General features: G+C 63.0%; 1 protein-coding gene across 1 annotated transcript in view; it reads left to right on the top strand.

Annotated features, from left to right (window-relative positions):
- Nucleotides 1–22902, top strand: part of HSPG2 (heparan sulfate proteoglycan 2) — a 44148-nt gene that overhangs the window by 6077 nt on the left and 15169 nt on the right. The window contains exons 3-58 of the mRNA XM_066563866.1: nucleotides 49–132; nucleotides 257–322; nucleotides 560–669; nucleotides 779–837; nucleotides 1428–1588; nucleotides 1770–1895; nucleotides 2876–3121; nucleotides 4282–4401; nucleotides 4473–4604; nucleotides 5630–5774; nucleotides 6361–6509; nucleotides 6589–6735; nucleotides 6811–6974; nucleotides 7045–7221; nucleotides 7789–7985; nucleotides 8062–8209; nucleotides 8298–8425; nucleotides 8495–8581; nucleotides 8660–8718; nucleotides 8792–8859; nucleotides 9346–9486; nucleotides 10454–10630; nucleotides 10730–10909; nucleotides 11100–11218; nucleotides 11294–11405; nucleotides 11484–11597; nucleotides 11676–11803; nucleotides 11881–11967; nucleotides 12053–12102; nucleotides 12186–12274; nucleotides 12349–12489; nucleotides 12570–12761; nucleotides 13662–13754; nucleotides 13848–13928; nucleotides 14009–14239; nucleotides 15124–15237; nucleotides 15327–15454; nucleotides 15535–15621; nucleotides 16816–17042; nucleotides 17126–17236; nucleotides 17319–17419; nucleotides 17767–17947; nucleotides 18446–18505; nucleotides 18680–18802; nucleotides 18890–19030; nucleotides 19805–19947; nucleotides 20032–20167; nucleotides 20255–20400; nucleotides 20483–20621; nucleotides 20698–20852; nucleotides 20956–21094; nucleotides 21228–21379; nucleotides 21779–21917; nucleotides 22040–22197; nucleotides 22520–22658; nucleotides 22742–22893. Coding sequence (XP_066419963.1) covers nucleotides 49–132; nucleotides 257–322; nucleotides 560–669; nucleotides 779–837; nucleotides 1428–1588; nucleotides 1770–1895; nucleotides 2876–3121; nucleotides 4282–4401; nucleotides 4473–4604; nucleotides 5630–5774; nucleotides 6361–6509; nucleotides 6589–6735; nucleotides 6811–6974; nucleotides 7045–7221; nucleotides 7789–7985; nucleotides 8062–8209; nucleotides 8298–8425; nucleotides 8495–8581; nucleotides 8660–8718; nucleotides 8792–8859; nucleotides 9346–9486; nucleotides 10454–10630; nucleotides 10730–10909; nucleotides 11100–11218; nucleotides 11294–11405; nucleotides 11484–11597; nucleotides 11676–11803; nucleotides 11881–11967; nucleotides 12053–12102; nucleotides 12186–12274; nucleotides 12349–12489; nucleotides 12570–12761; nucleotides 13662–13754; nucleotides 13848–13928; nucleotides 14009–14239; nucleotides 15124–15237; nucleotides 15327–15454; nucleotides 15535–15621; nucleotides 16816–17042; nucleotides 17126–17236; nucleotides 17319–17419; nucleotides 17767–17947; nucleotides 18446–18505; nucleotides 18680–18802; nucleotides 18890–19030; nucleotides 19805–19947; nucleotides 20032–20167; nucleotides 20255–20400; nucleotides 20483–20621; nucleotides 20698–20852; nucleotides 20956–21094; nucleotides 21228–21379; nucleotides 21779–21917; nucleotides 22040–22197; nucleotides 22520–22658; nucleotides 22742–22893 — 7379 coding nt within the window. The remainder of the gene's footprint in view (nucleotides 1–48; nucleotides 133–256; nucleotides 323–559; nucleotides 670–778; nucleotides 838–1427; nucleotides 1589–1769; nucleotides 1896–2875; nucleotides 3122–4281; nucleotides 4402–4472; nucleotides 4605–5629; nucleotides 5775–6360; nucleotides 6510–6588; nucleotides 6736–6810; nucleotides 6975–7044; nucleotides 7222–7788; nucleotides 7986–8061; nucleotides 8210–8297; nucleotides 8426–8494; nucleotides 8582–8659; nucleotides 8719–8791; nucleotides 8860–9345; nucleotides 9487–10453; nucleotides 10631–10729; nucleotides 10910–11099; nucleotides 11219–11293; nucleotides 11406–11483; nucleotides 11598–11675; nucleotides 11804–11880; nucleotides 11968–12052; nucleotides 12103–12185; nucleotides 12275–12348; nucleotides 12490–12569; nucleotides 12762–13661; nucleotides 13755–13847; nucleotides 13929–14008; nucleotides 14240–15123; nucleotides 15238–15326; nucleotides 15455–15534; nucleotides 15622–16815; nucleotides 17043–17125; nucleotides 17237–17318; nucleotides 17420–17766; nucleotides 17948–18445; nucleotides 18506–18679; nucleotides 18803–18889; nucleotides 19031–19804; nucleotides 19948–20031; nucleotides 20168–20254; nucleotides 20401–20482; nucleotides 20622–20697; nucleotides 20853–20955; nucleotides 21095–21227; nucleotides 21380–21778; nucleotides 21918–22039; nucleotides 22198–22519; nucleotides 22659–22741; nucleotides 22894–22902) is intronic.

Here is a 22902-nt window from a genome sequence, read left to right as displayed (position 1 = left end):
TGGGCGTCACCGTGGGCGGGTGCCACCCTCACGCTGTGCCCGTGGCAGATGGCAGCGGGGAGGATGGCAGCGGTGTCCCCTGGCCACCGAGAGTCAAGGCCCCGCCTCCCAGCAGCGGGCTGGCACCCACCGGTAAGGGGACACTGTGGATGGCACCTGGCCCCGGGCTGGTCCCCACTGCTGGCACCGCTCTCAACCTCTGTCTCCTCTTCATCCTCCTCCTCCTCTTCCTCCTCCTCCTCCTCCCTGGGGGCAGCGCCCGGGCCCCGCCCCGCGCCCGCGGGCATGGTGGTGGCTGAGCCTGAGGACGACCCCCCAATCAGTAAGTGACACTTTTTGGGGACCCCCCCCTTTTGCTGCACCCCCACTTTTCTTCCTCCTGTGCTTTATGGGGTGGGATCCCAATCCCTGTGGGGAGGGGGAGGACGCAGCTGGGGAGCAGAAAGAACATCTGGATGGGGGGGGTCACAGCTGGGTGAGGGGGATTTTTTGGGTGTGCAGGTGCCACCCCCCCAGTTTTGACACCCCATCCCCCAACTCTGGCACCCCCCACCCCCAGTTTATTTCCGGGCTCTGGTGAACTTCACCCGCAGCATCGACTACAGCCCGCGGCTGGAGGACCCTGACTCCGAGGAATTCCGGGAGATTTCCGAGGCCGTGGTGGACACGGTGAGCACTGGGGGGGCACTCGGGGGGTGCAGGGATGGGGAGCACCCAAGGGACCCTTGGGGGGCACCCGAGGGACCCTGCTGAGCCCTCATTTCCTGCCCCCCAACAGCTGGAATCCGAGTATTACAAAGTGCCTGGGGACCAGGTGGTCAGCGTGGTCTTCATCAAGTGAGTGATGAAGGGGGGATTGGGGAGCTTTGGGGGGCTTGGGGGAGTCTAGGGGGGCTTAGAGGGTTTGGGAGGTCAGGAAAAGAGGTGGGGCAGGGGGTCTGGGGGAGCAAGGCATCACCTGGGGAGATTTTGGGGTGGAATGAGGAAGTTTTGGGGTGCAGCAAGGAGCTTTTGGGAGTGCAGGGAGGTTTTGGGGATGATGGAGGTGTTTGGAGGTGATGGGGCAGATTGGAGGGGAAGGGGATGTTTTGGGATGTAATGAGGGGCTTTTGGGGTGCAATGAGGAGATTTTGGGGGGCTTTTGGGAGGACAGAGAGGTTTTGTGGGTGTTGGGGTGGGTTGGCAGTGGTGGGAATGCTTTGGGGTTCAAAGAGGGGCTTTTGGGTTGCAGTGAGGACATTTCAGGGTCCAGTGAAGAGCTTTTGGGAGTGCAGGGGTTTTTTGGGGTGACCGATGCATTTGGAGGTGATGGGGTGGATTGGAGGTGATGAGGAATTCTCGGGGTGCAACGTGGGCAGCCTGGAGGCTCAGGGCCGGTTTGGGGGTGCAGTGTGGCTGTTCTGGGACGCTGACCCCTTGTCCCCCAGGCAGCTGGATGGGGATGTGTTCGTGGAGCTGGACGTGGGCTCGGAGGGGAACGGGGACGAGGCGCAGCTCGGGGGGGTCCTGCGGGACCTGCTGGCCGGGGGCTCCATCGCCTCCTACCTCACCTCCCCCCAGGGCTTCCAGTTCCGCCGCCTGGGAGCCGGTGAGCCCTGGGGGGGGCTCTGGGGGGAGCCCCGGGGGGTTTTGGGGTGCTCTGGAGCGGCTTGGGGCTGGGAGCCTCAGAGCAGCGCATCCCGCTTGTGTTGCTCTGCTGGCTGAATTGAGGGAGGGGGGGGATGTTTTGGGGTGCCCCCCCTGACCCTGCGCCCCCTCCCTGGCCACAGTGACCCCCCAGCCACGCGCCTGCACCGCGGGGGAGTTCTCCTGTGGGAGTGGGGAGTGCGTGGCCCTGGAATATCGCTGCGACCGCCGGCCCGACTGCCACGACGCCTCTGATGAGGAGGGATGTGGTGAGGCAATGGGGCACCCCAAAACCTCCTCTGTCCCCTCCAACCCCCCCCGCCCCCATTCCCCACCCCATGGCCCTGACACTCCCCCTCTACACTGCCCTTTCCTGCCTATAACCCTCCTATAGTCTCCTCCTGCACCCCCGGTTCCCCCTGTAACCCCCTGCCCCATATTTTACCCCTACACCCCTTAAACATTCCCTGCAGCCCCTTTTTCCCATATACCCCATTATACTCTACTGCCCCCTCATTTCCCCCCAAACCCCCTGCACCCCATGAACACTCCCCACACCCCTTTTGCCCAGTACACCCTTCTATACCACTCTGCACCCCCATTTCTCACTTTAACCCCCATGCACCGCCATTTTATCCCTATGCCCCCATAAACACTCCTCACACCCCTTTTTTCCCCATATAACCCCATTTTGCAGAGCACCCCATTTTGCCCCTACACCCCCCAAAAGCCCCCCTTGCACCCCTCCCCTCCAGCCCCACCCAGACCCTCCCTCTTCCCCCCTAAATCGCCCCCTAACCCCCTTCACCCCATGAACACTCCCCACACCCCTTTTTCCCAGTACACCCCTCTATACCACTCTGCACCCCCATTTCTGACTTTAATTCCCCTGCACCCCCATTTTACCCCTATGCCCCATAAACACTCTTCACATCCCTTTTGTCCCCCCTATAACCCCCCTGCACCCCATTTTTGCCCCTACACCCCCATAAACCCCCCTTGCACCCCTCCCACAACCCTTTTGTCCTCTATACCACTACACCCCCCATTTCTCATTTTAATCCCCCTGCACCTCCATTTTACCCCTATGCCCCATAAACACTCTTCACATCCCTTTTTTCGCCCATATAACCCTTCTGCACCCCATTTTTGCCCCTACACCCCCCCAAAAGCCCCCTTGCACCCCTCCCCTCCAGCCCCTCCCTCTTCACCCCTAAATCCCCCCTAACCCCCTTTTATCTGCCCCCAGAGCCCTCCCCACGGCCGCCCCCCAGCACCGCCCGCCCGGCCACCACCACGCGCCCGCTGAGCACCGTCCCCGTGGGCACCACCCTCGCGTCCCCCCTGCGCCCCTTCACCCCACGGCCCCCAAAACCAGCACCTGGGGGGTGCCAGGGGGGCGAGGCCGCCTGCAGGGACGGGCGCTGCGTGCCCCGGGACTACCTGTGCGACGGAGAGCGCGACTGCGCCGACGGCTCCGACGAGGACGCCTGCGGTGGGTCTGGGGGATGGAGGGGCTTTGTGGGGGGCTCCACCTGCACTTCAGCAGGACCCTGTGTCCCATGACAAACTGCTGGAATAGCTGGCAGGCCGTGGCTTGGGCGGGTTCGCTCTGGGCTGGGCTGGGAAGGGCTGATGGAGAGCTGGGAGGTGATGCAGTCGGTGTTGGGGCACCAGGTGTGTCCCCCAGGGATCCCTGTTGGGCCCAGTCCTGGTAAAGTAAAGTGAAGATCGTCTTTGCTGATGGTCTGGGTGAGGGCATTGAGATCCACACCAAGCTGGGTGCAGGTGTGAATCTGCTGGAGGGTTGAGGGCTCTGCAGAGGGCCCTGGACAGGCTGGATCCAAGGGATGAATCCATTGGTGTGAGGTTTAACAAGTCCAGGTGCCGGGTCCTGCACTTTGACCACAACAACCCTGCAGGGCTACAGATTGAGGGGCTGGAGAGCAGCCAGGCAGAAAGGGACCTGCAGGGACAGATGGACAGCAGGCTGGACACGAGCCAGCAGTGAGCCCAGGTGGGCAAGGTGGCCAATGGCTCCTGGCCTGGATCAGGAATGGTGTGGCCAGCAGGAGCAGGGCAGGGATTGTTCCCCTCTGCTCGGCACTGGTTGGGCAGCACCTCGAGAGCTGTGTCCAGTTCTGGGCCCCCCAATTTAGGAAGGACATGGAGGGGCTGGAGCGTGTCCAGAGAAGGGCAGAAAGGCTGGTGAGGGGTCTGGAGCACAAATCCTGTGAGGAGCAGCTGAGGGAGCTGGGGGGCTCCTGACCCTCCTAACCCTGGAGAAAAGGAGGCTCAGGGGGGACCTTATCGCTCTACAACTTCCTGAAAGGAAAGTACAGCCCAGTGGGGGCTGGGCTCTACTCCCAGAGAACTGGGAACAGGATGAGAGGACACAGCCCTGAGGTGTGCAGGAGAGGTTTAGGCTGCACATTAGGAAGAAGCTCTACACAGAAAGGGTGACTGGGCACTGGATGGGGCTGCCCAGGGAGGTGGTGGAGCCACCATCCCTGGAAGGGTTTAAAGAAAGCCCGGATGTGGCACTCAGTGCCATGGTCTGGGTGACAAGGTGGTGTTGGGTCATCAATGATCTCAAAGGTCTTTTCCACCCTGGGATTTTGGGATTCTGGGTGCTGACCTGCCCCGTGCCCCCAGGCACCCCGTCCCCCTGCGAGCCCAACGAGTTCAAGTGTGCCAACGGGCACTGCGCCCTCAAGCTCTGGCGCTGCGACGGCGAGAACGACTGCGGCGACGGCTCCGACGAGAGCGACTGCCGTGAGTACGGGGGCTCGGGGACGCCGTGGGGACACGGGGACACGGCTGACCCCGTGCTGTCCCCCCTGCAGCCACCAAGGCGCCCGGGGCGGCCTGTGGGCCGGCGGAATTCCGGTGTGTGTCCAGCGGGAGCTGCATCCGAGCCAGCTACCAGTGCGACAGGGAGCCCGACTGCCCCGACCGCAGCGACGAGGTTGGATGTGGTGAGTGACACCAGAGGGGACAGCTTGGCAGGCAGGGGACATGGGGACCAAGGCTGGGCTGGGGATGCTGTGTTAGGGATGCTCTGATGCTGGGGGCATGTGGTGCTGTGGCACCAGGATGGGGACACTGTGCCCAAGCTGTCCTTGGGGTATGGGGCTGTGTCTGAGCTGTGCCAGGGACCCTCTGCTGTGACACCAGGCTGGGGACACTGCCCGGGGCCTTGTGCCAGTGCAGAGGGCTGGGGACATTGTGTCATGGTGCCAGGCTGGTGGCACTGTGCTTGGGGACAATGTGCCATGGCACTGGGCTGGGGACTCTGTGCCCAAGCCAGTGCCACAGGACCATACTGGGGACACTGTGTTTGGGGACATTGTGCCATGGCACTGGGCTGGGGACTCTGTGCCCAAGCCAGTGCCACGGGACCATACCGGGGACACTGTGGCACTGTGGCACGGTGCTGGCTGCCACACTGGGGACAGTGCCACACTGGGAAGCCTGTGTCATGGCACCAGCCTGGGGACCCTGTGCTGGGAGCTTGACCCCAGGTAGTGCCATGCTGGGGACATGTCATAGAACCAGGCTGGCCACCCCACTGGGAACCCTGTCCCCAAGCTGGACTGGAGGCAGTGCCAAAGAACCTGTCCCCAGGTGGGTCTGGGGTGGCAGTGGCAGTGTCCCCATCTTCCAGCAGTGCCACACAGAGCCGATGGTATCAGTGGCAGTGACAATGACAGTGGCAGTGTCCCAGTTCCCTGGGGTGCCAGCAGGGCAGGTGGTGCTGATGGTAGTGGCAGTCCAGAATGACAGGGGTGACAGTGACAGTGTCCTTGACACCTGGGGCGGGTGGTGACTGTCAGTGGTAGTGGTGGTGACAATGACTGGGTGGGGGGTGGCAGTGGCAGTGTCCCTGTCCCCCGGTGGTGCCGGTGGTGGTGACAGTGACTGACTGGGTGGCAGTGGCAGTGTCCCTGTCCCCCGGTGGTGCTGGTGGCGGTGACAGTGACTGACTGGGTGGCGGTGGCAGTGCCCCCACAGGTGGTGACGCTGCCGCGGGAGTCGGTGACGGCGGTGCCAGGCCAGACCGTCACCTTCACCTGTGTGGCCACCGGTGTCCCCACCCCCATCGTCACCTGGCGCCTGAACTGGGGACACACCCCCAGCAGCCACAGGTGGGCGGGGCTTGTGCGGTGGGAGGAGCTTGCGGCTGGGGCGGGGCCGGGGTGTAAGCTGGTCATGCAGAGGGAATGGGCTCCTGGGTTGGGGCTGGGTGCTGGGTGTGCAGGGCACTGGGTGCACTGGGTGCACTGGGCGTGCAGGGCACCGGGTGTGTGGGGCACTGGGTGCACTGGGTGCACTGGGTGTGCAGGGCACTGGGTGTGTGGGGCACTGGGTGCACTGGGTGTGCAGGGCACTGGGTGTGCAGGGCACTGGGTGCACTGGGCGTGCAGGGCACTGGGTGTGTGGGGCACTGGGTGCACTGGGTGTGCAGGGTGTGCAGGGCACTGGGTGTGCAGGGCACTGGGTGCACTGGGTGTGCAGGGCACTGGGTGTGTGGGACACTGGGTGCACTGGGCGTGCAGGGCACTGGGTGCACTGGGCGTGCAGGGCACCGGGTGTCCAGGCTATTGGGTGTACTGGGTGTACAGAGCCCCAGGTGTGCCAGGTACTGCGTGTGCTGGGCACAGGGTGTGTGTGGCTCCTGGCTGTGCTGGGCTCCACTTGTGCCAGGCTCTGGGTAGCAAACGTGCCCCACAGGGTGTCGATCGTGAGCGAGGCTGGGCAGGGCACCCTGACAATCCGGGACGTGAAGGAGGCTGATCAAGGCGCCTACACCTGCGAGGCCATCAACACCCTGGGCATGGTGTTCGGCATCCCTGACAGCATCCTCACCGTCACCCGCCCTGGTGAGCCGCCCCTCCCCGCTCCGTGCCACCAATCCCACTGTGGCACTGTCACCATCACCCGCTGTCTCATCTCCCACAGGGCCATGTCCCGAGGGCCACTTCCAGGTGACAGGGACATCCCGCTGCCTGCCCTGCTTCTGCTTCAGTGTCACCACCTCCTGCCGTGCCACCAGCCGGCACCGCCACCGCCTCCACCTGCGCTTCAACCGCCCCGACGACTTCAAGGGTGAGCTGTGGGGACAGGGGACAGGGGCTGGACAGGAGCAAGGGACACAGCAGGGGCTGAGCGTTTTCCTTGCAGGTGTCAATGTGACAGTGCCAGCAGCGCCATCCGCACCGGTGCTCTCGGCCACCCAACTCCACGTGGATGTGGGCACTGAGGAATTCCAGCTCCTGGACCTGTCCCGCCGCTTCCTGGCGCTGGACGCCTTCTGGGCACTGCCAGAGCCCTTTCTTGGGGACAAGGTGATGCCGGGGCAGGGTCAGGGCTGGGCACACCAGTGGCACGGCCGCTGACAGCCTGCTGTGCTGCCAGGTGGATGCCTACGGGGGAGCGCTGAGCTACGGGGTGCGGTACCGGCTGGGCCGGGGGCCCCCCGAGCCCACTGCCCACCCCGACGTGCTGCTGCGGGGCCACGGGCGGCAGCTGCGGGCACGGGCTGGTGACACACAGCCTGACGTCCTCAACCGGCGGCACGTGCCCCTCACCGAGGTGGGTGTGAGAAGGGGTGGTGGTGGTGATGGTGATGGATGAGTGATGGTGAGGATGGTGGTGGTGATGGATGAGTGATGGTGAGGATGGTGGTGGTGATGGATGAGTGATGCTGGGGATGGGTGGGTGATGCTGGGGATGGGTGGGTGATGCTGGGGATGGATGAGTGATGCTGGGGATGGGTATGTGATGATGAGGATGAGTGGGTGATGCTGGTGGTGGTGATGGATGAATGATGGTGGTGGTGGGTGATGCAGGCAGGGGGTGGGTGACACTGGTTATACTGGTGGGTGGGTGAATCCAGGGATAGGATGGAGATGCTGGTGAAGGGTGGGTGATGCTGGTGGCAAGTGGCTGATGCTGGTGGTGGTGATGCAGATAAGGGGTGGGTGACACTGGTTATACTGGTGGGTGGGTGAATCCAGGGACGGGAAGAAGATACTGATGAAGGGTGGGTGATGCTGGTAGCAGTGATGTTGATGATGGGCACTGATGCTGGTGTGGACAGGTGGGTGATGCCAGCATTACCATCACCCTGCTGTGACACTGCTGTCACCGTCCTGGCAGGATCACTGGGAGGACGAGCAGGGTGCCCCTGTGAGCCGGGAGCTGCTGCTGCTGGTGCTGCAGGGGCTGGAGGGCATCTTCATCCGGGCGGTGTATGACGGGCGCATGGCCAGCGTGGGGCTCAGTGACGTGGCCATGGACATCACCAGCACTGCAGACACTGGCCTGGGGCCAGCTGGCGACGTCGAGGAGTGCAGGTGAGCACTGGCAGCAAGGTCACGGGCTCAGTGCCACTGCTGCTGTGATGCCACTGTCACACCGCTCTGTCTCCAGGTGCCCCGTGGGCTACACGGGGCTGTCGTGCCAACGCTGTGCCCCCCGTTTTGAGCGGGTGACAAGGGGACCCTACCTGGGGACCTGCTCTGGCTGTGGCTGCCACGGCCACTCGAGCACCTGTGACCCCGTTTTTGGGCACTGCTTGGTAAGGAGTGAGGGGTTGACGAGGTGACAAGGGGACAGGGACCCAGCACAGGATCACCACTCCCCTGAGACACATGTCCCCCTCCCAGAACTGCCAGCACAACACGGAGGGTCCCCAGTGTGAGAAGTGCAAACCTGGCTTCTTCGGCGATGCCACCAAGGGCACAGCCACCGCTTGTCACCCTTGTCCCTGTCCCTACACGGAGCCATCTCGCAGGTGGGTGCCAACCCCAGGGACCAGCCCCTGATGTCACTGCCCTGGTGTCACCGTCATTGTCACCCACAGGTTCTCGGAGTCCTGCTTTTTGGACACAGATGGCCAGGCCACCTGCGACGCCTGCGCCCCTGGATATGCTGGTCGCCGCTGCGAGAGGTGGGTGGGGGGTCCCTCCCCATAACCCCCCCACCTGACACCCCACCCATCACCCACCTATCACCCACCCATCCATAGGTGCGCCCCAGGCTACGAGGGAGACCCCATCCAGCCGGGTGGCAAGTGCACCCCGATTGGTGAGTGGAGGGTGCTGGTTGGGGGGTCCCTGCACCCTTGGGTGCCCCTCACCCTCACCCTCGCTGCCTGCAGGCCAGGAGCTTATCAAGTGTGATGCCCGCGGGGGCCAGGACGAGGCGGGTGGCACTTGTCGCTGCAAGGTGAGGGCAGGGGGCTGGGGGACAGTGGGGCAATATTGGTGGGGACAATGCAGGGGGCAACGGGGGGCTGGGTGTTGCCATCACCCACTGCACCAGCCTGGTCCCAGGTACCCAGTCCCTGCCCTAGCACCCATCTGAACTCTACCCCATGGCACCCAGCTCCCCTGAGGCAACCAGTCCCACTCTCCCATGGTAGCGAGTGCCACCCCCATAGCACCCAGTTCAATCCCTGGGGTGCCCAGTCCAATCCACCCAGCACCAATCCCATCCCCTGCCCCATGGCACCCAGCCCAACTCCCCAGCAGGACCCTCTCCAACCCCCCACAACACCCAGTCCAATCCCCCCAGCACCAATGACAACACCCCCATGGCACCCAGTCTGGTCCCTGGGGTACCCAGTCCCACCAGTCCCCCCCAGTCCATCCCACCCGCTGCAGCCAGTCCCACCCATTTCCCTGCTCACCCCTGCCCTCCCTGTGCCCCCAGCCCAACGTCCGTGGCCGGCTCTGTGACTCCTGTGCCGCTGGCACCTTCCACCTGAGCGCTGCCAACCCTGCAGGCTGCCTGCCCTGCTTCTGCATGGGGCTGTCCCGCTCCTGCGCCAGCTCTGCCTGGCACCGCCACCAGGTACCCACGGCACGGGACAGGCTGGGCCATCCTGGGCCATGGCCTGCCAGGTCTTGTCATTGTCTCAATGTGCCATTCCATGGCGTGGCGTGTCTTGTCATTGTCTTGATGTGCCATGCCATCCCATGCCGTTTCATGCTTTGTCATTGTCTTGATGTTCCATGTTATGCCATGCCATGCCATGCCTTGTTTTTGTCTTGACATGCCATTCTATGCCATGGCATGTCTTGTCATTGTCTTGACATGTCATTCCATGTATGCCATGCCTCGTCATTTTCTTGACAATCCATGCCATGGCATGGCGTGTCTTGTCATTGTCTTGACGTGCTGTGCCATGCCATGCCATGCCATGCCATTGTCTTGATGTTCCATGCTATGTCATGCCATGCCACGCCTTGTCATTGTCTTGACGTACCATGCCATAGTAGTGCCATGCCATGCCGTGGTGCCGTGCCATGTTGTGCCATGTCTTGCTGTGCTGTGCAGTGATGTGCCATTATGTGTTGTGTCGTGCCATATGGTGTCATGCCATGCCATGTACTGTCACGATACACGGTCTGTAGTATTACACTGTGCCATGCCATGTCGTGCCATGTCTTGCCATGTCTTGCCGTGCTGTTCAGTGACGTGCCATTGTAGGTTGTGCCGTGCCACATGGTGCCATGCCATGCACTGTCACGATACACGTCACCGTGCCATGGCATGCTCTGTAGTGTTACACTGTGCCGTTCCACGTGGTGCCAGGTAGCACCACATTGTGCTGTGCTGTGCCATAATGTCATGTCACCATGCCGTGGCATGCCATGTAGTGCCATGGTGCCATGTCATGCAACACACATGTCGTGCCTTGTCGTGCCATATAGGGCCATGCTGTGCCAAGTGATGCCATGTAATGTCATGCCGTGTCCTGCCATGCCATGTGGTGCCATGCCATGCCAGGCCATGCCCACCACAATCCCTCTCCCAGGTGCTGCTCAGCTCTGAGGACTCGGCGCCGCTGCCCCTGGCCAACCTGTCGGGGTCACGGCTGGCGGGGGCAGTGCCACACTTCGTGTCCCCGCGGGAGCTGCGCTTCGACGCCTTCCGAGAGCTGCCACGGGGTGTTCACTACTGGGTGCTGCCTGCACCCTTCACCGGGGATAAGGTGACACAGCCGCTCTGGGGACACCTCTGTGCCTCTGCATGTCCCCACTGCCCAATTGGGGGAGCCGGTGGCCCCGAGCCATGCTGAGTGTCCCCACAGGTGACAGCGTACGGCGGGGAGCTGCAGTACACGGTGACACACCGGGCCCCGGCGGGCGCTCCCCTGCCCCCCCGGCACCCTGATGTCCTGCTCCAGGGCAATGGGATCCTCCTGGAGCACTTCTCCAGTGCTACCCCCCCGGCTGGTGTCCCCACCACTGTCACCGTGCCCATCCGTGAGGTGAGAGGGGTCTCTGTGTGACACCCAGCGAGAGGGGTCATGGAGGGGGGGGGGGGTCAGACTGGGTGCTGGGGAGGGGTTGGTCTGGGGGCCCCAGGGGTCAGACTGGCTGCCATGGGGAGGTCACCCTGGATAGCCCAGGGTGCAGTGGGGGATGGCAGCCCCCATGTCACTCTGGTGTGTGGCACAGGGCGCCTGGCGCCGCGCAGATGGGCACGATGCCACCCGCGAGCACCTCCTGATGGCCCTGGCCGATGTGGACCTGTTCATGATTCGGGCATCCTACTCAGAGCAGCCAGAGGAGAGCAGGTGAGCTCCTGGTGGAGTCAGGAGGGGACACAGCAGGGTGGCAGGGCAGTGCTGACGTCCCCTCTGGCCCCGCAGACTGGCTGATGTCACCCTGGACGTGGCAGTGCCACACGCCACCGGCCGCCCGCCCGCACTGGAGGTGGAGGATTGTGCCTGCCCCGCTGGGTACCGCGGGGCCTCGTGCCAGGTGAGACCCTCGGGCCCCCTCACTGCCACTGCAGGGGTGCTGAGCCATGTCCCACCCCACTGCCACTGTCCCCTCTAGGACTGTGACACCGGCTACACCCGCAGCAGCTCCGGGCTCTACCTGGGCACCTGCGAGCCGTGCCAGTGCCACGGCCATGCCAGCGAGTGCCATCCTGACACCGGCGTCTGCCAGGTCAGCTGGGGACACCCAGGGGACTCCCCAGGAACTCCCATGGCAGGGACACCGATGCCACCACCCCCTTTCTTACAGGGCTGCCGAGATCACACGGAGGGTCCCCAGTGTGACAAGTGCCAACCTGGCTACTACGGCGATGCCACCCGGGGCACCCCGGGCGACTGCCAGCCCTGTCCTTGCTATGGACCCCATGGGGACACCCAGTAGGTGCCATTCCCTGGTCTGTCCCATCCCTGAGGACACTGACTGGGTGTCACCTGTCCCTTTGTCCCCTCCACAGGGTGACAAAGATCTGCTTTGAGGACACAGATGGGCAGCCCACGTGCAGTGCCTGTGCCCCAGGGCACAGCGGACGCCTCTGCGAGAGGTGACAGGGACACTGGGGTGGGGCAGGGGGCGTTTTTGGGGTGGCTGCTCCTCTCACTGCCTCGTTTGGGTTTGTCCCACCCTAGGTGCTTGCCCGGGTACGTGGGGGACCCACTACGGGGAGAGCCGTGCCGAGGTGAGTGTCACAGGGCAGGACAAAGTGGTGTCCCCTGCGGTGGCACTAAGGGGGGTTGTGGCTGACTGTGTGTCACCCCTCAGTGCCTGGTGTCCCCGGTGCACAATGCCAGTGTGACCCACGAGGCAGCACCGGCGAGGGCTGCGATGCCAACGGGCAGTGTCACTGCAAGGTGAGCCTTGTGTGTGTGTCCCCAACCCCGGGAAGGGTGACAGAGCAATGTCACCGTGCTGTCTTCTCCCCCAGGCCAACGTGGAAGGTCCCCACTGTGCCACATGCCGTCCCCACCACTTCCACCTGAGCGGGGATGAGCCAGCTGGGTGCCTGCCCTGCTTCTGCATGGGCATCGTTCAGCACTGCACCAGCACTGCCTACGCCCGTGGCACCGTGAGTGTACCCTCTTGTCCCCACACGTCCCCAGGGTGTCCCCACCTGTCCCAGACCCCTCTCACCCCTCGATCCCGCAGATCCGGACGTCCTTTGCCCCGGGGGATGCCCAGGGGTTCGCCCTGGTGAACCGCCAGCGCAGCACCCGCGTTGACAGCGGCTTTGGGGTGCAGCTGGGGCACCCCCAGCCCCACCTGACCTACGAGCGCTTCAGGGAGCTGCCCCCTGACTCCTACTACTGGCAGCTGCCACCTCCCTACCAGGGGGACAAGGTAACAGGGTGACCCCTGGGAGGACAGGGGTGCCCGTGGGAGCCATGGGAATGCCCCACCAGGGGCTGCACCCCCTCCCCATGGGCACCCTGGGCACTGTCAGGGGGGAGGATGGGCACAGCCTCTTTGTCTCTGCCCTTCTCCTTTTTCTTCTTCCTTTTCCCCTTTCCCTTCCCTTTTTCCTATTTTCACCTTGTCTTTTTCCCCTTTGCCCCTTCTGTTTTCCCTTTTCCCATTTTCTCCTAATTTTTGCCTTTTTCATCCCTACCCTGTGCCATCCCCTGTCCCCGTCATCATCCCCATTCTCCTCTTTTTCCCCTTTCCCCATCCCCTCCCCATCCTCTTCCGTTCCTCATCTCTATCCTCTTTCTTGCCCTTTTCCCCTTCCACTTTCCCCTCTCTCTTTTCCCTCTCCTCCTCCTCATCCCTATTTTATCTCATTACCTTCCCCATCCCCATCCCTGTCCCCATCATGCCCATCCTCTTCCCTTTGCCCATCCCATCCCATTATTCCATCCAATTCCACCCCATCCCATCCTCTTCCCTTTGCCTATCCTGTGCCATTATCCCATGCCATTATCCCATCCATTCCCATCCTACCCCATCCCATCCCATCCCATCCCATCCCATCCCATCCCATCCCATCCCATCCCATCCCATCCCATCCCATCCCGTCCCATCCCATCCCATCCCATTATCCCATCCCATTATCCCATCCCATCCCATCCCATCCCATCCCATCCCATTATCCCATCCCGTTATCCCATGCTATCCCATAATCCCATAATCCCATAATCCCATAATCCCATAATCCCATCCCATAATCCCATTATCCCGTAATCCCATTTTCCTGTAATCCCATTGTCCCATTATCCCGTTATCCCATCCCGGTGCTCCCAGGTGGGCTCCTATGGCGGTCGGCTGCGCTACACCCTGAGCTTCACCCCGGGGGGACAGGGAGCGCCCCTGCCCGACGCCGACGTCCAGATCACGGTAAGGGGGTGCTGGCTGGGGTGGCACAGGGACACACCGGGTGACACCGGGACCCCCTGACCCCCCTGTCCCCCTTGTCCCCCTTGTCCACAGGGCAATGACATCACGCTGGTGGCCTACCAGCCTGACCTGGCCCCGCGGACCCCCCAGGCCTTCGAGATCATTTTTCGGGAGGTAGGAGGTGCTGGGCAGCCTTTGTCCCCGATGTCCCCCTTTGCCATGGCGTGTCCCCCGCTCACCCCCCGTTCCTGCAGCAATACTGGCAGCGGCCAGATGGGCAGCCAGCGACACGGGAGCACCTGCTGATGGCACTGGCTGACCTGGATGAGATCCTCATCCGAGCCACCTACTCCTCGAGCATGGCCGCGGCCGCCATCGCCGACGTGGCCATGGACACGGCCGTGCCCCCCCAGCCCGGCCTGCCCCCAGCCCCCGAGGTGGAGGAATGTCGCTGTCCCCCTGGATACCACGGGCTGTCCTGCCAGGTGAGCCCAGCCCAGCCCTCCCAGTGTCACCCCAACACCCCCATCACCTCCCTACCTTCCTCCCCAGTATCTCCTCATCATCCCCCTAATCATCCCCCAGCATCCCACCAGCATCCCCCACCCTCTACCACCACCATCACTCCTTTCATCACTGTCCCCATCATCAACCCCAGCATCACCCAATCATGGCCGGTATCACCCTCCATCCCCCCATCCCTCCAGCATCCGTCCAGCATCCCCCATCATCAACCCCCCTCACCTCCCATCATCATCCCTCCACCCTCTCATCCCCTGTCAAACCCATCATCACCCTGCCAGCCTCACCCCTGTGACCCCTCCATTCTCCTCACAGTATCAGCCCCTCATCACCTTCCATCACCCCCCCAGCACTCCCTCCATCACCCCTCCATCATGGCACCCTCATCATCACCATCAGTCCCATCATTGCCCATCAGCCCCCAGCATCCCCCCAGCACCCCCCATATCACACCACACCATCACCTCCCATGACCCCACATCATCCCCAGCATCACCCCTACATACTCCCACCCAGCATCACCCCCAGCATTCTCCATCAACTGCCCCAGCCCATCCATCATCATCCATCTGTCCCCAGACCCCCCCTCACCTCAGTATCCCCCCCATTACCCCCATCACCCCTCAATTCTCCCTTCAGCAGGGAGGGTTTATCCCATCATTCTCCATCATCCCATCAGCATCCCCCCATCATCGCCATCACTCCCCCACCCTCCCCTCAGCATTGCTACCATCACCCCCATCGCTCTTCATCACGCCCAGCACCCCCACCATCACCCATCTGTCCCCCAAGCCCCCTGCCAGCCCTGCCCAGGCTGTGGGGGTGCCAGCTCTGTCCCTCCCTGCAGGACTGTGCCCCCGGGTACACGCGCACGGGCGGGGGGCTCTACCTGGGCCACTGCGAGCTGTGCGAGTGCAACGGCCACTCCGAGAGCTGCCACCCCGAGAGCGGCGCCTGCTCCGTGAGTCCCCACGTCCCCAACCTCCTGGGGGAAGCTGTGGTGTTGGCCCAGCCCTGACACCCCCGATCTGTGCCCCCACTATCCCCCAGGGATGCTTGCACAACACGGCAGGGGACTTCTGTGACCAGTGCGCCCCCGGCTTCTACGGGGACGCCACCGCCGGGACCCCCGAGGACTGCCAGCCCTGCGCCTGTCCCCTCCCGTACCCTGAGAACCAGTGGGTGCCTGCACTGGGCTGGGGGTGCTGGGCTGGGTGCCAGGGAAGGGACCTGCCCTCACTTTGCTCTGTCCCTGCAGGTTTTCCAGGACCTGTGAGAGCCTGGGAGGCGGCGGGTACCGCTGCACCGCCTGCGAGCCGGGCTACACCGGGCAGTACTGCGAGCGGTGAGGCTGCTGGCACCCCAAAACCTGCCCCCGTAACCCACCCCGTGGGCTCACCCCCAAACCCCATCCCAATATACCCCTCGCCAGAACCAGCCCCATATACCCCTCCAAAAACCCACTGCATAGGCTCACCCCCATATACCAACCCTGAAACCCCATTCCAATATGCCCATTGCCAGAACCAACCCCATATACCCCCCCAAAAACCCACCCCATGGGCTCACCCCCATATACCCACCCCCAAACCCCATCCCAATGTACCTCTCACCAGAACTAATCCAATATACCCCTCTAAATACTCACTCCATGGGCTGACCCCCATAAACCCACTCTGCTCTACCTGCCCTGGTGGGTTCACCCCCATATACCCACCCCAAAACCCCACCCTGATTGAGTCACCCTTATATACCTATCCCCAAAGCCCACCTCCACTGCCCCACCTTCACATACCCTGACGGCCTCACTCCCATTTATGCACCCACACATTCCCACCCCAATATACTCCTACTGTACCCACCCAATGTGCTCACCCCTATGAGCTCACCCCAACACATGCATCCTAAAGAGCATCTGTGTACTCACCCCGACATATGCACCCCAATATGCTCACCCCAATTTATGCACCCCAGTATGCTCACCCTGATAGCCTTCCCCTTACAGACCCACCCCAAAGTGCTCCCCAGTATACCCACCCTAATACACCCACCCCCATATAGTCACCCCAATGTTCTCCTGCTTCACCCTCCCAATGTTACTCACCCTTATGAGCTCATTCCAGACTTTTGCCTGACATGGGCACCCCAATACACAGTGCACCTACCCTGATGGCCTCACCCCAGTGGAGACACCCCAAAGTGCCCACCCTTATACCTGCCTTGACACAGTCCCACTATTCTCATCCTGATGTGCTCACCCCAATATACCCACCCAAAATGCTCATCCCCATGCACACCCCAAAGCACCCACCCCAGCCCACCCACCGCACCTTGATGGCCTCACCCCAGTGGAGAAACCCCAAAGTGCCCACCCTTATACCTGCCTTGACACAGCCACCACCCCACTATTCTCATCCTGATATGCTCACCATGATGTGCTCACCCCAATACACCCACCCAAAATGCCCATCCCCACGCACACCCCAAAGCACCCACCCCAGCCCACCCTCAAACCCCGTGCCCCCATTGTTCCCCGCAGCTGCGCCCCCGGTTACACGGGTGACCCCACGGTGCGGGGGCAGGGCTGTGTCCCCGCGGGGCCGCCCCCGGCGCTGGCCGTGCGCGTTCACCCCCAGCGCACCGCGGTGCCGCAGGGCAGCGCTGTCACCCTGCGCTGCCACGCCGCCGGGGAGCCGCCGCTCTACTACCACTGGGTGCGAGAGGATGGGCGGCCCCTCCCCGAGGGCGCCCAGAGCCGCCACCAAGGTACTGGGTGGCTCCGGGGGTGGCGGGGGACGACATCAGGGTGTCCCCAAGGTGTGGGGTGTCACCTGCCTGTCCCCCTCCAGGTGAGGAGCTGCACTTCCCCAGCATCCAGCCCTCTGAAGCCGGCGTCTACGTCTGCTCCTGCCGCAACCTCCGGCACAGCAATGCCAGCCGCGCCGAGGTCATTGTCACCGGTAGGTCGTTGTCACAGAGAGGGGGACAGGACAGGCATGGAGGGGAGGCAGGAACGGGGCTCACCTCTCTGTGTGGGTGCAGAGACTCCTGACAAGCCCATCACCGTCACCGTGGAGGAGAAGCGGGTGCAGCGGGTGCAGCCCGGAGCCGATGTCACCTTCGTCTGCACTGCCAAGAGCAAGGTGAGGGGAAGTGGGCACAGCATGGCAGGGGTGCTGCAGGGCACCTCTGGGTGTGTGCAGGGACATTCAGGGTGTGGAGATGCCCCTGGGTGCCCACCTGGTCCTACAGAGCAAAGGGACACCCAAGGGATGTACTCATGGGGACATGCAGAGCACAGGAACCGCTGTGCCCATATGGACCCCCCAAGCCCCCTTGGGTCCTTATGGAGCTCCATGGGACATCCTCTTCCCTTTGCCCATCCCATCCCATTATCCCATCCCAGGTGCCACCTTTCCCACAGCTGGGCATGTGCCCTGCCATGTGCCCATCCCAGCAGCCTCAGACCTCCCCACCTCTGTCCCCCCAGTCTCCTGCCTACACCCTGGTGTGGACACGGCAGAACCACGGGACGCTGCCGGCGGGCGCCGTGGACTTCAACGGGATCCTGACGCTGCGCGGCGTGCGGCCCCAGGACGCCGGAGTCTACGTCTGCACCGGCTCCAACATGCTGGACATGGACCAGGGCACCGCCACGCTCTACGTCCAGGGTGAGCCCCCACACTGTGCCTCACCACGTGGTGGCAGCGTGATGGGCATATTGACCGGCCAGCCAGCAGGGTGATGGGCACACACAGTGCCAAGGCAAGGTGTGGTGGTTGCACTTGGCCCCCGGGTGCTGGGTTTGATGGACACGCTTCCTGTTTTGGAGGTTGGTGCCCAGATGCCAGGGTGATGGACACAGTCAATGCCTGGATACCAGGCTGATGGGTTTACTTGGTGCCCAGTCCTTCAGATGATGGGCACACTCACCACCCTGGCTCTGTGGTGACAATACCCAGATCTGCAGTGATGGGGACATTGAATGCCCAGACACTGGAGTGGTGAGCACACTTGGCACCCAGACACTGGGGCAATGGGCAAGTTTGGTGCCTAGATGCCAAGTTGATGGGTAGGTTTAGTGCCTGTGCACCAGGGTGGTGGGCAGGTTTGGTGCCTGGACTCCAGGGTGATGGGCACACTCCCCTGAGACCCACTCCCTCCTGCAGCTGCCTCAAAGACTCAGATGTTCTATGGACCCGTTGAGTTCATGGAGGGGCACAGACCGGGTAAGTCACCAGGGGAGGAGGGTTCCTGGGGGTCCGCATGCTCCCCCACCCACTGCATGCCAGGGCTCCACATGCACCCTGCTGCTGGCTGTGCCACACCACCCCGCTTCCCACCGCCTGGGGACGGCACCGGGGGGGCCTGGCCAGCCCTAAGCCCCCCCGGTCTCACCGCAGCTGGCACCGCCAGCGCCCCCACCGCCACCGTGGAGCCGGCGCAGCTGAGCGTGGCACCGGGGCAGCCGGCCGAGTTCCGCTGCGTGGGCACCGGCAGCCCCCAGCCCAGCCTTGAGTGGCTCGGTAGGTGCCCGCTGGGGACGGGGGGGACACCGGGAGCAGGTGGGGGGACACAGCGAGCAGGGGTGATGGCAGGCCGTGTCCCTGCAGGTGCGCTGCCGCCACAGGCCGTGGTTCAGGGCGGGACCTTGCGGTTCGCCGCGGTGGAGCCCGCCAATGCCGGGCAGTACGAGTGCCGGGCACGGAGCAGCGCCGGGCAGCACACGGCACGTGCCTTCCTCCACGTGCAAGGTGAGCGGCATCACCATTGTCCCTTTCATCCCCATTATCTTCATCATCAGTCACCCCACTGTCCCCATCACCCCCATCACTTCCATCATCCCCATTACCCCAATCGTCATTTACATCACCCCTATTGTCCCCATTGGCCCTGTCACCCCTCTTGCTTCCATCATCACCCACCATCTGTATCATCCCCATTGTCCATCTCCATTGTCTCCATGGTGTACATCATCCCTGTCATCCTCATCCCCCTAACCCTCATTGTCCCTGTCATCTCCCACTGTCCGTCCCCCTCATCCCTACCATCCCATCGTCTCATCATCTCCTTTGTCCCCATCATGACCACCATTGTCTCTGTCACCTCCCATTCACACTCTTCATTGTCCCCACCATCCCTGTCACTCTCATTGTCCCCACTGTTCTCTTCTTCCCCTTCATCCCACATTATCCCCTCATCTCCATCATCCCATCATTCCTCATCATTGCATTGTTCCCATCACCCTTATCATCTTCATCATCTCCATCATCTGTGTCCACCTCATTGCTTCCATTGCTCCCAACACCCCCATCACTCCCATAGTCTCTGTCATCACCATCATTCCATTGTTCCCATCACCCTTATCATCCTCAGCATCTCCATCATCTCCATCACTCTCACTGTCCCCCCATCGCCTCCATCATCCCCCGGTGCCCTTCACCCTCACCATCTGCATCACTCATGTCACCCCCATTGTCCCCATCCCGCCACTGCCCCCAGCACCTCCCTGATCCCCCTCCCCGCAGGCGCAGGCACCCCACAGGTGCAGGTGAGCCCGGAGCGGACGGAGGTGCAGGAGGGCTCCACAGTGCGGCTCTACTGCCGGGTCTCGGGGACCCCCACTGCCACCATCACGTGGGAGAAGCAGGGGGGCACTCTGCCGCCGCAGGTGAGTGGGGTGCTGCCACCCGTGGGTGCTCCAGGGGGTGTGGGTGCACCACAGGTGCCACTGACACCTACCCTCATGCCACAGTCCCGCGCTGAGCACGGTGACATCGCCACGCTCGTCATCCCTGCTGTGACGGTGGCTGATGGTGGCATCTACCTCTGCGTGGGCACCAGCGCTGCTGGCACGGCCCGTGCTGCTATCGAGGTGGCCGTGGTGCCAGGTGAGGAGGGTGGGGGACACCAGTGGTGTTTGGGGATGGTTTTCGGGGGCTACAACCCACCCCTGTCACCCCTTTTGCTCCCCCCAGGGGTGGCGCCGCCTGTCCGCATCGAGTCCTCTTCCCCATCTGTCACTGAGGGACAGACCCTGGACCTGGACTGTGTGGTGGCAGGACCCAGCTCTGCCACGGTGACGTGGTACAAGCGTGGTGGCTCCCTTCCTGCTGGCCACCAGGTAGGGCACAGCAGGGTGGGCAGCACCCCAAATGCTGCCCTGTCCCCTGCTGTGTGACACCAAAGCATGTCCCCAACTGCAGGTTTCAGGGTCCCGGCTCCGTGTCCCCCACGTCACGGCAGCTGATTCGGGGGAGTACGTGTGCCGGGCAAGCTTGGGGACCGCTGTCCGGGAGGCATCTGTCATTGTCACCGTTGTGGCCGCATCAGGCTCATCCTATGGTGAGACTGGGCTCGGCAGCCCTGGAGGGAGCAGCTGGTTCCCAACAGAGAGTCACAGCTCTGTCCTCCCCTGCAGGACCACCTGCTTCAGGTGTCCCTGTCCGGATCGAGGCATCCTCATCCACCGTGGCCGAGGGACAGACCCTGGACCTCAACTGCATCGTGGCCGGGCAGGGACAGGCCACTGTCACCTGGTACAAGCGCGGGGGGTCCCTCCCAGCCAAGCACCAGGTAGGGGATGCAGAGGGTGATGATGCAAAGGGTGGCTGGGGTTGGTGCACAGCCCTGTGCAAGCCCAGCTGACTCTGGTGACCCCTGTGTCCCCTCCCCACAGGTGTCTGGCTCCCGGCTGCGGCTGATGCAGGTGACAGCGGCTGACTCGGGCGAGTACGTGTGCCGGGTGACCAGCGGGGCCACCAGCAAGGAGAGCGCGGTCATGGTGACCATCCAGCCCAGCAGTGCCGGTGCCTACCGTGAGTGGGGACAGGGGGTGGCAGTGCCAGTGGCAGGTCCTCATGTGTCACAGCACTGAGCCGCGGCTCAGGTGCCCATAGTGGCGAGGTCCTGCTGTGGTCACCGGTGTCACCCTCCTGTCTCCATCCCCAGCCCCAGGCAACACGACCCCACTGCGAATCGACTCCCCGTCCTCTGCTGTGGTCGAGGGACAGACCCTGGACCTCAACTGTGTCATTGCCGGCCCTGCACAGGCCACTGTCACCTGGTACAAGCGCGGGGGAACCCTCCCAGCCAAGCACCAGGTAGGGGACACGGAGAGGGGATGTCACCAAAGGGGGTGGATGCGATTGACCAACAGCTCTGGGCAAGCCTAGGTGGCCCATCCAAATCCTGTTGGCCCATGCAAGGCCGGCTGGCCCTGGGCAAGCCCAGGTGACCTGTGTGAATGCAGATGGTCCCATGGAAGCCCAGGTGGCCCCTATAAGGCCAAGTGACCCCATACAAGACCAGGAAACCTCATGCAAGTCCTGGTGGTCCATGCAAAGTTAGATGACCTATGGAGGCCCATGTAGCTCATGCAAGTCCAAGTAGCCCATTAAAGGTTAGGTGTCCCCATTCAAGCCCTGGTGGTCTCATTCAAGCCCACGTGGCCCCATGGAAGCCCAAGTGTCCCCAGTAAACCCTGTATCCCCTCCCCACAGGTGTCTGGCTCCCGGCTGCGGCTGATGCAGGTGACAGTGGCCGACTCGGGCGAGTACGTGTGCCGGGTGACCACTGGGGCCACCAGCAAGGAAACCTCCATCATGGTGACCATCCAGCCCAGCAGTGCCAGTGCCTACTGTGAGTGGGGACAGGGAACACGGGAGGTTGCCCATGGGGGTGTGACACCGCTCCCAGTGTCCCTGGGAGGGTCACACACACGTGGTGGTGGTCACAGTCTCTAACCCACCTCCCGTCCCCAGCCCCAGGCAGCACAACCCCACTGCGCATCGAGTCCTCATCCCTGTCATCCCCCGTGGTGGAGGGACAGACCCTGGACCTCAACTGTGTCATCGCCAGCCCTGCACAGGCCACTGTCACCTGGTACAAGCGCGGGGGAACCCTCCCAGCCAAGCACCAGGTAGGGGACACAGAGGGAGGATGTCACCAAGCGGGGAAGATAGGGATGACATACAGCTCTGGGCAAGACCAAGTGGCCTGTCCAAGTCCTGGGGACCCCATCCAAGTCCTGATGGCCTCATGCAAGGTTGGCTGGTCCTGGGCAGGCCCAGATGGCCCCATGACTATGGAAGCCTGAGTGACCCCGTGGAAGACTAAGTGACCCCAAGGAAGCCCAAATGACCCCATATAAGCCCAGGTGGCCCATGCAAGCCCAAAGTGGCCCTGTGCAATCCCAGATGACCCCTTGCCAGACTGATGGCCCCTGTGTCCCCTCCCCACAGGTGTCTGGATCCCGGCTGCGGCTGATGCAGGTGACAGCGGCCGACTCAGGCGAGTACGTGTGCCGGGTGACCAGCGGGGCCACCACCAAGGAGATCTCCATCATTGTGACCATCCAGCCCAGCAGTGCCAGCACCTACCGTGAGTGGGGACAGGAGGAGGTGACTGAGGACTGGGGGGCAGTGCTGCAGTCCTTGGGGTGACCCTCCTGTCTCTGTCTCCAGCTGTTGGTGTCACCCCTCCGGTGCGCATCGAGTCCTCGTCCTCCTCCGTGGCCGAGGGACAGACCCTGGACCTCAACTGCATCGTGGCTGGGCAGGGACAGGCCACTGTCGCCTGGTACAAGCGCGGGGGAACCCTCCCAGCCAAGCACCAGGTAGGAGAA

This window comes from Molothrus aeneus, chromosome 21, assembly GCF_037042795.1.
Source record: "Molothrus aeneus isolate 106 chromosome 21, BPBGC_Maene_1.0, whole genome shotgun sequence".
Taxonomy (NCBI): Eukaryota; Metazoa; Chordata; class Aves; order Passeriformes; family Icteridae; genus Molothrus; species Molothrus aeneus.
This window is presented reverse-complemented; position numbering and strand designations above follow the sequence as displayed.